Below are 14,568 nucleotides of genomic sequence, written 5' to 3'. Positions count from 1 at the left end.
CTGTCTTGCACCCCAAAACAAATGTTAACGAGCAATAAGTAAAAGGTATCACTGAAAACCGCAGGAAACAAAAAAGGCAAAAAAAAAAAAAAAACAGTATGAGGAAAGTTCGAAGAAAAAAAAAAATTACAGTGTTTCTGTTTGGGGATTGTTGTGCACAACTGAGCTGCGGCCACAGAACTAACTGCTCTGTGGATGATTCATTCAGGCATTTCAAGGTCTTTTGTGCACTTCATTATAATGAACGTATCTGCTGAATGTACTTCGTAGTAACAAGATTTCTATAGACTTGTGTCATATGGGGAAGCTGTCGGGACCATAAAAATAATTCGTTGTAATGAAAATTTCGTTGTAAAGATATTCGTTATAATGGAATTTTACCTGTAGTTCCATCTTTAAGAATTTTCAGAGCAGAGATGAACTATACAAACCAAAATGTATTTGGGAACAGGAATTATTTATTGTATCATTTACCCACCTAGTTTTTAAAAAGCAATAACACAAAACAACAGTAATACTTAAACACAATTATTTTAATGATAACCCGATTTCCCCTTCTCAAATAACAAGTCCATAGAAGGGCTGTAGTGTTTAGTCCACCCAACACTTAGTTTAAAGTGTTTAATGATAGTTTAAACATTTATTGTATCATAACAGAACTCCCAACACAGTTTATTTAAACTTGACAGGAATTTTAAACCATACAGCTACAATTTCTAATGTTTAAGATTTTTTTCTACTATTGCCTTCTAATTTACTCAGTACTGTTTCCTTCTAATTTAGAAGATACTCAGCACCTGGTGATGTCCATGAATCACAGACTTCAAGCAGTAATTGCATGCCAGGGATATGCAACAAACCTCATTTATAAAAAGTTGGGACACTTTCTAAAAATGCAATAAAAACTAAAATCTGTAATTTAGTAATTCATCTTCAGCTTAATTTAACAGGCAAAGGGACAAAGAAAAGATTTTCAGTGTTTTCACCGACAAACTTAATTCTATTTGTTAAACTATGGGGCTTTGCCCCCTGCTCGCTTCGCTTGCCAACCACCCGGCCAGAGCTATGTACCAGGCACTTCATGTCTCTACCACTCGCGTATGTGGATTTCACTTTCACTAAACAGCAAATCTTTTAATTCTCGTGGACAGGCTTCTTCATTGGGAAGAAACACTACTTTTCCCTTATGGCAACACGAATTAGAAGATCTACAAGTTTCCAACTTAAAGTTTAAATTCAAACAATATCTACATACTTCTGTTATATCACCTATTCCATTTCACATATCGCATATTCCATTTGTTAGCACTAATGCGATCTTTACTATCAGTCTTTTGAGACGTTTGAATTATAGATAGATGGATAGATGGATAGATAGGATAGATAGATAGGATAGATAGATAGATACTTTATTAATCCCAAGGGGAAATTCACATACTCCAGCAGCAGCATACTGATAAAAACAATATTACTTAAAGAGTGATAAAAAATACAGTGCAAGTTAAAAAATGCAGGGTGGAGAGTGTGAGGCAGGTGTAACAGTCAATAACATTGTATAATGTCAATGTTTAACCTGGTGGAATTGAAGAGTCGCATAGTGTGGGGGAGGAACGATCTCAGTCTATCAGTGGAGCAGGACAGTGACAGCAGTCTGTCGCTGAAGCTGCTCCTCTGTCTGGTGATGATACTGTTTAGTGGAAGCAGTGGATTCTCCATGATTGACAGGAGCCTGCTCAGCGCCCATCGCTCTGCCACAGATGTCAAACTATCCAGCTCCGTGCCTACAATAGAGCCTGCCTTCCTCACCAGTTTGTCCAGTCGTGAGGTGTCCCTCCTCTTTATGCTGCCACCCCAGCACACCACTGAGTAGAAGACAGCACTTGCTACAACCGTCTGATAGAACATCTGCAGCATCTTATTGCAGATGTTGAAGGACGCCAGCCTTCTAAGGAAGTATAGTCGGCTCTGTCCTCTCTTGCACAGAGCATCAGTATTGGCAGTCCAGTCCAGTTTATCGTACTGTTGTGATGTGAGATTTTGCATATAAGTTGATAAATATTTTATATGTCTTTATTTGTAACTTAGGCAAAACTAAGTCAGGAAAGTGAATTTTACGACAGAGTTGGGGGAAATGCTTGAAACAAATGTTTCTCTGCTTAAGTCTCTCTCTCACCCCCGCAAGAAAGCCAGGCTGCCGAACTGCCAAAATTTACCTTAACATATGGTTATGGGGGATGGCAGGTGTTACGATGGTCTTTGCTTTTTTGGTCTGAAGTATGGCTGTTTGGAACTGGCTTGTATCAGAAGCCTTTAAGTACTATGACGTGCTATTGGCACTAGGGGTTGGACAGAACATCTATAAATTTGCTCACTCCCTCACTCTCTCTCTCTCCAACTAATGAAAAAGCAGCTCATACACACCATGAACTGAAAAGGGCAACACAATGAAGAGCACAGCTCGGCAGCCATATTGAGACAGGCATGCGGCCTGTTCTAAAGAAAGCTGACCACCAATGATGCCTTAACTAGAAACATTTTTAAGTAACTAACAAGTGTGTCGCCTGAAACTACATATCAACATATATCAGGTTATACGGTGGCCAATATTCAAATGTACTTTGCATATTGTTATTATTTATGAATACTGTCAAGAATACATTATTTTATGTGTAACTTAACTCCTGCTTGTCTTTTACTACACCTAATTGCCTGAGGTTATAGATGTAGAAGGGAAGGTGGGGAGTTATATGGTACAATACCTTATAAACAGTGGTAAGTCTGTGAGATTTGACGCATTCTGACAAAGGCTACATATATTATCTATCTATCTATCTATTAATAATACAAAAGGAGAAAGTAGAGCAATATATTATTTTACCAAGACGAAACAAGTACTTTCATAATCTCTTACCCACTCTGCATGTGCATCCAGCCAACGTTTTTGAACCTCTTTACAACGTTCTACTTTGTCTTCTACTCTTTGTCTTTTATTTCCAACCCCGCTTGGAGCGGAGAGTGCAGGAACTGTGTCTGACAATTGCATTCACAAGAATGAGAAATGATTGGGCTGTGGGTGTGGTTGTAAATGTTTGAGATAAGGTGGGGGGGACTTGTGAAAATCTCTTGGCAAAAAGTCTCATCTTGTGGGACCTGAAATTATCTCTCGTGGGAGTTGAAATTATACCCAAGAAAGCCTCGTCCCAGGATTTCTTTCTATAACAGAGAGACATAAAGAAATTGATGCCTGATTTTTGGAGTGTGTTTTGTCCTACTAACTGGGTATTTTCCAAACTAGTACCAAAGTAACATTTCTTGAGACATCCCTAATACAGACTTGGTTGAAACTGCTTCTCCCAGTCATGAAATATGTTTAATATTGCCATGTCTAACAATGATCATGAAAGGCAAAAAACTGCAGAACTGAAAAACATGTTTTATTTAACAAATGAAGATTGGACATAGACTGATAACTGTAAATTAGTACTACCTCTTTAAATAGCAATCAGCTATAATTTGAATGCAGGAGTGCAAAATGTGGATGTGTGACAAAATGCTAAATACATATGGCTTGTTTCCATAATCTATACTGTATATCATTAAGATAATTTAAAATTGGACATTTATCATATTTGGTGTAAAAGCATCTTTCAATTTTAGCTGATTATCAAAACTCCAAAAAATAAATATTTTTCAAATAAAACATTACATACCAGTATCAGAAATATATGCATGAAGTTGAGTTAACTCATCCACACTAGTGTTGGAAAGATCATCTAAGGACTAGAAAGGTAACAGACATTCATTAGAAAACATAAGTATATATAATTTCATGTAAAATATAATAAACACATGACTACCAGGATCAATGCAATATACTAAAATTTGTTATAAAGAAAACAAGGATGATTTTTGTCTTGCAAAAAGATCACTGTTAATTTATATTCATGATTTGGAAGATAGCTTATAAAACTTATATAGGGATCACCTCTATTGTGAACATTAAAAAACACAAAATGAAGCAAGTGCTATAATACTAATACTTTAAACAAGACACAAGGGAAATGGACAATCTCTTTGATATGAAATCTCACTATTTTCAATAGGAAACACTGAGTAAAAGAAACACAAGTTATCTATTTGCTGAGCAGAAACAATCTAAATAAAGTTATTTGAAGTAGGTTTTATTTTGGAGTGCATTTGTGTTCTGTAAAAAAACTAGACAATGTAACAGGTACAATGGGAGTGAATACCCTAAAATGCAGTATTGTGAAATAACAATTTATTATTTATTATAAATTTAATTTATGGAACATCATAATTCATTTGCAAAGTAAATACTTCAAAAGTAAGAACACAAGACAGACATTATTTAAAAATACAAGATCACAAGCAGCAAAGTAGAAATTCAATTATGGCTGAAATAAAATCTCTGAGAATATGAATTTTGAATTGAAAACATAACTCTTGACCAATAAATGTGGGGAAGAGGCCATTCTCCAATTCAAAATGTGACTCTCATGAATCTTTTAGTTGCCTGTTTATGACTTGTACTAAATATTCTGGAAATAACTGTTCAGAATTATTTTAGCATACAACTGGATCAACTGACATGTGCATTATGTAACACGAGTAACATTAGATTACCACCATTTCTGGGGGAAGCTCATCATTTGCCATTGTAAAGAATTGATCCCTATCTATCTTCTAATAAATAATAAAGTTTTTTCTCTTCATTTTGCATGAAAACATGAGATTATAAATTTTTCTTGCCCAACACTGCATAAAGTAAGATATTTAAAAAATATAACTTTTAGGTAGAATATTCCCTTAACAACAATTATCCACTAGATAGCTGGTTTACCTTCTTTTTATTTTAAAGTCATCCACTTATTTCCTGCACCTGTTTTCACAAATACATTAGTAATGTCATGAATTTACCTGTGATTAAAGTTAAGCTAATGAGTCTATAGTTAATCAAATTTGCCTAGTCTTTATCCATATGATTTATTTGCTAGTGTCAACTCTTTAGGAAATTTCCTGGGCTATAATAGTGAAAGCTACAAAATAGATGATATGGGTTTTTTAAATTTTCACAATTTTTTTCACCATTTTATGAATTTCAACATGTCCTGGATATTTAACTGATTTAAATATTTTAATGTACCAAATTGCTGTATATAAGAATAGACAACTCTGGTCTGGTAACTGTAGTAGCAAGATTTTTATTTAAAAAGTTTGTTCATTAGAATTTAATCTCTCCTTGAAAATAAACTTCTCATTTAATTAGGTTGTTTTTCTCAGTTTCTAACATACAGCCTTACAAATTTAAAAACAGTGAGAGCTTTATTTCTGCATAAATTTTAAAATAATGCTTGTTGTCGGATATACTGTATTACAACCTTTATCGAACAGACCTTAATTTATTCTCATCATTTTTTGTTTCAGTTTAGCTTGCTATTTCTTTATTAATTAAATCAAATAAAATGAGGTGCAAATTGACTGATACCAACAAGGAAACCATGCATTATTTACACATGCATTAACACTTTTGAAAAATACTTTTTAATAATTTTCAGGTGTTGCTGGATTACACATGATATCTGCACATTTCAATTCAAACAATACTTGTTTTAAAAAATCCATGCTTACAAATACTTATTTTTTTGTAAAAAAATTTACTTATTTACATAAACATGCATTATAAAAAATGATAAAATAACAATCATATACAGTATAGATTTCAACAAACAACAAAAAAGTCAGTCCAAGCAGAAATGCAGATTTTAGTCTTGCACAATGAAGCTGGCATCTTTCACAACTGGGGTCCAATACCCGATACATTTCAGATCATTTTAATTTGGAGAGGTGTACCCGGTGTACAATTTTCAACTAAACTTGTTTTGCACAAACTGAAGGAAAATGAATATTGTGAAGTATTGAATACCACTCCTTGCATGAAATACTGATAGAGAGATCTCTTTCTCAATGTTGTGTAGAGTAGAGATAAATACTGTGACATTAATTGATAAAAATCAGTAAATCCCATCAAAATTGTTCTCATTACATAATTCAGGATTAGCAAATTTCCACTAATTATTAATGACCACAGCACAGAAAACTGCACACAAGAGGAACCTCTTTCAAGATTTTCTTTCTAGAATCAACCAGGCAGGTGCACATTCAGCATTTTCTACTTTCCACAGTCTGAAATTACAAATACATTCATAACACAGTAATACTGCTGAAAGTCAGGTAATGTCATGCTACTTTCTGAATTCGACCTTTACAATGTTTTTTTTAATGTTTGGTAATTTTGTCTCTCATATAAATGAGAAAATAACTGAGCTCAGCTTTAAAAAAAAAAAAAAAACAAAAAAAAAAAACATGACTACTCTGAAACAGCAATAAAAATTTGGAATGATATTATAATATATATATATTATATATGACTTCTACCTGCTAGAGAAAGGTGAAGAGTTGTCTGTCTATTGAAAATCTATTCAGTGCCTTCCACTTAACTGCCAAAATTGTGTGATACTATTGACTGTTCTGAAAAAGTCAGAGGATAGCCTTCTAATACACTAGGATGTGCTAGAGAGTTTACTGGAAAAAGCATTTTTTTACAGATTAATTTTAAAAACTTCACAAAGTCATTTAATATCATTAATGCAGAACTAAACAAAGACTTGATCAACATCACCAAATGTCTTAATGCACGTGTCCAAAGGTAATAGTAACGAATCCCCACCATTCTACATGAAGATTTAAATTATTTAAACTTTCTGAACTTCTCAATCATACCTTGTTTCACCCAAATGCATTTTTTGTGTTCTTATGAATATGTGCCCAACATTGAATAAGCCTTTGGGTCTTCATCTGAATAGCAATTTCCTACTCATTCAAAATGCTATGAGAACGTAAGCGTCATACAAGCTTAGTATGCTACACACTTTGTAAAAACACACATTGCCAATCAGTGATAGCACAGAAACACAAAGAGCTGTTTTGTCATATAGGGTCCTATTGTCCCCCTTTTTCTCCTTAACCAGCAAACCTGCGATTCTCGAAAGATCGCAAATCCAAGAATGGCAATCACTTTCTGTTTCCTCCGATATTTGGAGGGAAGAAAAATCATGGAGGGTGGGGTGCATTCTGGGAAAGTTTTCATTTAATTAAATAAATATATTTGTACTAAAGCGGTTTCTTTTTGGAGCCGTGACACATCTGGTTCTTGGGCGGCGGATGTACTGTGTACGGCTTGCTTCTGGCCTCTGTGCATATATACAACCTGGTGTGCACGCTTTACCTCAAGTTTAGTTTACAGGTCGTGTTGTGTTGTTTGGGCGCCACCTACTGACTCTGGGAAGCTGCTGGGTTTGACTCTGGGGCGCTGAGGCGCAGAGCACATGCGCTGTCGGTGCTTCTGGCCTCTGTAATCCTTACATATATACAAACATTACTATACGAAGGTTGTATATGTGGTGGTGTGCGCGTTTGGGCGGCGGTTGTATTGTGACCTAAAGTTTAGTTTACGGGTTGTGTTGTGTTGTTTGGGCGCCACATACTGACTCTGGGAAGCAGCTAGGTTTGACTCTGGGGTTCTGAGGCGCACTGCGCGTGTGCCTTCGTTGCATCTGGCATCTGTGCATATATACAACCTTCGTTTAGCAATATAGATACTCTTGTGCAGACCTTAATAAAATGTCTTAAATTCCATACTTAAACTACGACCCCCCCTTCTTTATTTATAAAGATAAAGGCAATCAGATTGAGTGAAATAACTAACAGGAGAGAGATACTGTTTAAATTAATCATGTATTATATATATTATATTATATATATTATATATATTTGCACAAATTATTGAGCAAAATGAAGTGTGACAAAAATATATCATTATAGCCTAAGTAGCAGTGCATACTCCATCCATAGGAGACACTCGGCTTATCTTCAGTATAGCTTTATCTTTGCTACCACATGGTCTTTGAATGGAGTATTGAATCAATATGCAACATGCCTATCCGATATAGCTAATGAGACAGAATTGTTTTCATCATCAAAAAAATTGTGAGAGTGAGATGATTGTGTCTTCATGGACAGATTATGAGAGAGATAGATGAAGCTGGGGGTGACCAAATTACAAAATTCCTATCCAAATCCTAGACCAATGGGTGCAGACAACTCCGTGGTGCATCCAATTCTATTTCAGCCACAATCCAATTTCAGTGACGTATAGATTTAGTCTACCTGTCATTTCCTGGCTGATTTACCAATAGAAGCAGTCAAGTACAACCCATGCCCCAGCAGAGCACTTTCACGCTTCCAGATTCATAACGTTGACACTTACCTTTGCAGTTGAAAAGATAATTTTTGTGAAAATATTTGTAACCCTTTTCAAGTTTTTAGATGACATATTGCGCTCCACAAATTGTGTAACATATGCGATGGTGAGTTTGGGAATATTTTTTGACAGAACAGCTGAACAACAGTCCAGATTGCTTCATTGTGTTTGCAGACCACCATTCAACAGTAAGTCAATTATCCCAGTAAGAAACTGCCAGGACGTCGTCATAGATACCCTTTGAAAGTGGTCTGTTGCCTTATTTAGTTGCAGCCTGTTCCTGCCAGTCAGGCAGGCAGTTTATGGCCTTCCTGAGGGGGATGGCTTGCAGTCTTATGGAAGTCCTAACACTGTTATCATTACCAAACTGGGGGGTATTTTTTGTACGTGGATTACTCATTTAGCCGGATGTAATTGTTGACGATTTGGCATGATCCTGGATCTGTCGGTTTTTCGAAACTCTTGCTGGATGTGTTGTCATAGCAACACATACAAATCCTCAAACCTGCTCAGAGCAGGTTTGTTTTATGTGAACAAGGATTAGCGCACACACTTAATCAGTGTCCGTGCATGGAATTCATTCAGTCATGGCTTCACCGTTCATGAATGAGCGACCAATTGATATCGGTGTGCAAATTATAAGACGAGAATTTCATATAGAGAGGGTTTTGCGCGATTGGGAAGATTCTTTATTGCTCCCGGAGGAAATTCTTTTCGAAAGATACCGCTTTAGCCGAGGGGGGAATATTGTACCTCAAAGATTTATTAGCACCTTATATTCGAAGTCAAACTCTGCAAAGTTGGGCTCTCACAACCACACAGACAGTATGCACTGCTTTGAGGTTTTTTGCAAGCAGCACTTTTTTTATATACCGTAGACCAGTGGTTCCCAAAGTTGACTGGGCTCCGACCCACCTAACAAAAACTGCCAAATTCGGGACCCACCTCTTAGCCGTCTTAAAAAGGGGGCATAAAATATTGGTAACGCTCAGATTCCCTAGTAGCGAGTCGCGGAACTACTTAATGGTGTCTTATTTGTTCGGGCTGTTTATTTTGTTTAAAGTATTTTTTTCATTTGACATTAATTTGTTATCATCACAGACAACGTATATTGTACTTTAGCTCACAAACAGTCACTATGGAAATTTAAGCGTCACCAATATGAATGAAGGACTTTTCAAATAAGAAAAAAAAACAACTTTAAGTTACAATTTTTTATTACTTAAATACCTACAAGGACTGTTATTTCAATGAGAAGGGTGTATTTGTTTCCTATTTTTTGTCATTACAGCTTTAGCATCAACTTCAATTTTAGTTACTTTTAATCGCAGTGAGTTTGATACGTCCAATTTATTTCGGTATTTAGTTTTAATGCTGATCATAGCCGAAAATCCGGCCTCACATAGATATGAGGTACTGAAGGGGAGGAGGACTTTTATAGCTTCATCAAACAGGCAAGGATAGTTCCCAGCAACTGAGAGCCAGAATTTCGTTAACTGCTTGCGATTGAAACTATTTTTCAGTGACGTATCTTCTGATAAATCAGAGTTCTTCACTTGCTTTTGTTGACATACTACTTGGTAGGCGGTCTTGAAATGGGTTACAAATCCAATTCAACGAGTCGAGCTTTTTCATCTCTTCCCCGAAATAGGCATCAGTTATTTTTTAACAATGATAAATGAGTGGAAATTGCAGACAGTATGTTCGTCTTTGGCTGCACTTGGTTTTCTATAATAAAAGTTTCAAGAGTTTCAAAACAATCATACTTGCCATCCTCAATACAACTTCTCCACAACATAAGCTTTTTCATAAACGCCCGAATTCTATCGTGGACTGCAAAAAATGTCTGATTCGTTTGAACCTTGCAAATACAAATTGAGTTCGTTTAATTTCGAAAAAATATCCGCCAAGTATGTGAGCTTGAGAATGAATTCTTTGTCCAGTAGAGATTCAATATATTCAGTTTTTCCTTCCAAGTAAATTGTAACTTCATTGCGTAAATCCACTAATCGTGTCAGTACTTTCCCCCTGGATAACCAACGTACCTCCGTATGCAGAAGAAGAGATGTATGAAGACTACCCATTTCTTCACACAGCTTTTGAAATAAACGTGCTTGTAAGGGTTTTGTTTTAATATAATTTACAATTTTCACAGCTGTATTTAGTACTGTTTTGAAATCATTAGGTAATGCTTTTGAAACCAGTGCTTCTCTGTGAAGGCTACAGTGTGTCCACAAAGCACAGGGGCTTTGTTTAAGAACTCTTGTAACGACACTGCTATTTTTCCCGCACATAGCCCGCGCACCGTCAGTGCATATACTGAAACAGTTCTTCCACTGTAAACCTTTCTCTTTTATATAGGAATCAATTACATTGAAAATTTCCTCGGCCGTTCCACGACTAATTGGCTTGCAGAACAAGATATCTTCATGCGCGTCGTTTTGCCATATATAACGCACAAAAACAAGTAGTTGAGATAGGCCTTGCACGTCAGTAGACTCATCTAGTTGTAGCGTATAATATTTACTACAAACTACCCTCCGGATTAATTCGTCCTCTGCCCATTCAGCCATTTCGTCGATTCGTCGTGCAACAGTATTATTGGACAGTGGTATGCGCTCGATTTCCTTTACTTCTTTTTCTCCAAACATCGCTCCAACAGCATCTTTAATCGATGGTAACACTAAATCTTCGCCAATGGTATGAGGCTTTCCTGCTCTGGCGATCCTTAAGCTAATGAGGTACGAGGCATATACAGCATTTTCATTAATATTAATGAAATGTGAAACAATATTTTTTGAAGATTTCATATCCAACAATTTTCTTTGAAAAAAATCTACTGGCTTATTCGTAAAATGGGAATGCTTCGTTTCTATATGACGCGTCAACTTACTTGGGCGCATACTTTTCGTTCGCTAATATTTCGTAGCAAATCACGCATTGAGGACGCGGATCTATCGTATCATGATTCCAAGTGAATCCTAGTTTTAGATATTCAGGGTCATATTTTCTTACAACTTTCCGTCGTTTCGATTCATGCGAACTCGTTGAGGGAGCTTGGAAGTCAGCCTCAGTGCCACTTTTGTCATTTATAAGAACATCTTCTGTCTTTTCATCACAATCAACCGGCGGCGGCGATGTAGTTTTTGCTATCCGTTTCAACCACTTTTCCATTATTATATTCAAACGTTGATAATTGTTTTTAAAAAGATTATAAGGGCGTACGCTAACGAACACAACACAAGGCGATAAAGAATGTCACAAAAAACAAAAGACGTCCGGCTGTTAGCCCGATCGGTCGGAATATCGTCTTATGTTTCAGGACCCACTCAATATTCGCTCGCGACCCACTGACCCATAGTTTGGGAAATGCTGCCGTAGGCAATGTGGAAAATCTATTTAAAAGTGCAGTTTGCCAGGCAATTTGTAAAGTCTGTTTGGCTCTGAAATATTTCCTTCGGGTTTTCATAGTGTTTCCTGGAGACCTGCGTGTGAAGACAATAAAAGAGGTGTTTCATGCTATTCCAGGTAGGCAACACACAGGCAAAAACACCCACAGTTCCATGAAGAATCTCACAATCAGCCTAACATTCTCATTACCCAGGATTTTCAAATGTGATTGGGGCACTGGATTGTATGCAGATCCGAATAATCAGACACAGTGTCTTCATCAAATATTTGACCTTCGTCAATATCTCGTCGGTCAGACACAGGTTCTAGGGATATGACATTCCCTGCAACTGGCCCAACAAAAAGAGGGAAAGATGGCACACATCTTTGACAAATATATGCAATGACCATCCTTTACCTGAAATGAAGTGACCACTGCATCCTGCCACTGGTTCTGAGGAGGAGCTTTGCCCTGGAATGCCCTCAGAAACAGGGCGATGGGCATTTTGCTGAATAGTCAACTCTTCTGCAGGGGTTAGGTCTGGACCGCGTGGACCTCCACCTGTTTTTTTGCTTGTCTGCCTTCTTATTAGCTTTAGAATGAATGTTTTTTATATTATATATGATTATTTATGTCAACAATTCTTTAAATAGTTATCTATATAAATTAATAAAAGGCAAAGCCCTCACTGACTCACTGACTGACTGACTCACTCATCACTAATTGTCCAACTTCCCGTGTAGGTGGAAGGCTAAAATTTGGCAGGCTGATTCCTTATAGCTTACTTACAAAAGTTAGGCAGGTTTCGTTTCGAAATTCAACGCGTAATGGTCATAACTGGAACCTCTTTTTTGACAATATACTGTAATGGACGGCAGCTTGATGGCCGTGGGAGGCGGAGTTGAGTGTCACGTCATCACGCCTCCCACGTAATCACGTGAAAAGACTGTGAATGCAGTAGGGAGAAATGAAGTAAGAGCCGCAAACAGCGAAGAACAAAAAATTCATTAAACAATTGAGAAGGGGAGCGAGTGAAGCATACAAGCATCTTCATAAGGGAAACAAAGCACCGTGTAAAACGTAAGTTTAAATTAAGTTTATTGAAACGCTCCCGTTAAGGATTGCAATAACATATTCGCGAGATAAAAGAACGCAGTAGGGAGAAATGAAGGAAGAGCCGCAAACAGCGAAGAGCAAAAAATTCATTAAACAATTGAGAAGGGAGCGAGTGAAGCATACAAGCATGTTCATAAGGGAAACAAAGCACGGTGTAAAACGTAAGTTTAAATTAAGTTTATAGAAACGCTCCCGCTGCGGATTGCAATAACATATTCGCGAGATAAAAGTTTAATGAGAAGACACGAGGTATGAACGAACCACACGCCGTGGCGCAACGTTAGGGGCAACAGTTTCAACCATTCTATGATCTGCTTCTCGCAACTGAAAGACGGCACATGGCGGATGTTAGCCGACTTGCTGACCGCAACGTTAGGGGCTTCAACTATGGCGCTGACGCCACATCTCAGTGCCAACACTTTGCAGACTCTACTTAAAAGACACGCCCTCCTCACTGGACAGTTAAAAACACCAATCAAACTAACGATGACATCAAGTATTACCCAATCAAAAGTAGGAAAGGAGGCATCTTCATAAAATGCGTGTGGGATGATTTGCATGAGACGCTGCTTTAAAAAAAAAATTATAAAAAAAATACGGGATAAATCCCGTCCAGTATTGATTCAAAACGGGACGCGCAATTTCATTCTCGAACGCGGCACGATTCCGTATTTTAAAGGACGGGTGACAACCCTACAGTGCCAGGTAACCACCGATACAATCAGATTGTGATTCAGACTAGGAATGCAATGAATGTAATTACCCCGATCTACATACAAGGCGAAAGTCTTGCAACATTCAAAGATGATGGTTTGTGATAAGTACACCATACAACATAAAAGAGCTTATGAAGCCTTGAACCGAAAAAAGCAAGATCTCAGAGATCATAAAAAAAAAAATAGGAGGTAATGTCGTTTTACTCGCTGTAGATTTTAGTCAAACATTACCAGTTATTCCACGAGGGAGACCAGCAGATGAACTCAACGCGTGTTTTAAAATCCATGCTTCTCCCACGCTCGGTTATATGTCGCGTGTTCTCGGGTAGGTGCACCAAAAAATGTATACATTTAAGCATGTAATGGGCAAACAAAAAATGAGGTATACCCGAAGGCACTGCAGTAGTACTTAATGTAACTTTACTTCTTAAATGTTAATGTTTTACTGTTTAATAATTTATACGCTTCTTATATGTTGTTCAAATTCTTTTATCAAAATACCACTGACAGCGCAATGCACGATAACATGGAGTGAATACACCATACGCATCCGCCCACGGCTGCCCTGCTGTGCGCAGATAGGAGTTGATTCTACAATAAAATAAAATAAAGATAAAAAGAGTAAAACAATCATCACCCATAAAGCGTGTGTGTGTGTGTATATGTGTATATATATATGTTGATATGTGGATGTGTATATGTATATATATATATATATATATATATATATATGTAGATATGTATATATATGTGTATATGTATATGTATATATATGTTTATATGTGTGTGTGTGTATTTTATATATATAAAACACAGCAACACTCATAACAATGACAACACAATTACATTGACAATCATGTTACGTTATTTTTAAAATGTTTCCTTTTTTTTTCATAACCTCTTTAACACACTACTTCTCCGCTGCGAAGCGCAGGTATTTTGCTATATATATATATATAATCACGTGAAGTGAAAACAAGGAAGAGATTTACAGCACGAGTCAA

At 36.8% G+C, this 14,568-nt stretch overlaps 1 protein-coding gene across 2 annotated transcripts in view; it reads right to left on the bottom strand.

The window, feature by feature from the left end:
- LOC114642709 (sorting nexin-13-like) overlaps positions 1-14,568 on the bottom strand; it is a 115,007-nt gene that overhangs the window by 50,645 nt on the left and 49,794 nt on the right. For both annotated transcript variants that reach the window (XM_051936168.1, XM_051936170.1), the window contains exon 11: positions 3,711-3,780. In XM_051936168.1, the coding sequence (XP_051792128.1) occupies positions 3,711-3,780 (70 nt within the window). The remainder of the gene's footprint in view (positions 1-3,710; positions 3,781-14,568) is intronic.

Source organism: Erpetoichthys calabaricus, chromosome 13 (genome assembly GCF_900747795.2).
Source record: "Erpetoichthys calabaricus chromosome 13, fErpCal1.3, whole genome shotgun sequence".
Classification (NCBI taxonomy): Eukaryota; Metazoa; Chordata; class Cladistia; order Polypteriformes; family Polypteridae; genus Erpetoichthys; species Erpetoichthys calabaricus.
Note: the sequence above shows the minus strand (reverse complement) of the source record. Positions and strands in the feature narration are given on the sequence as shown.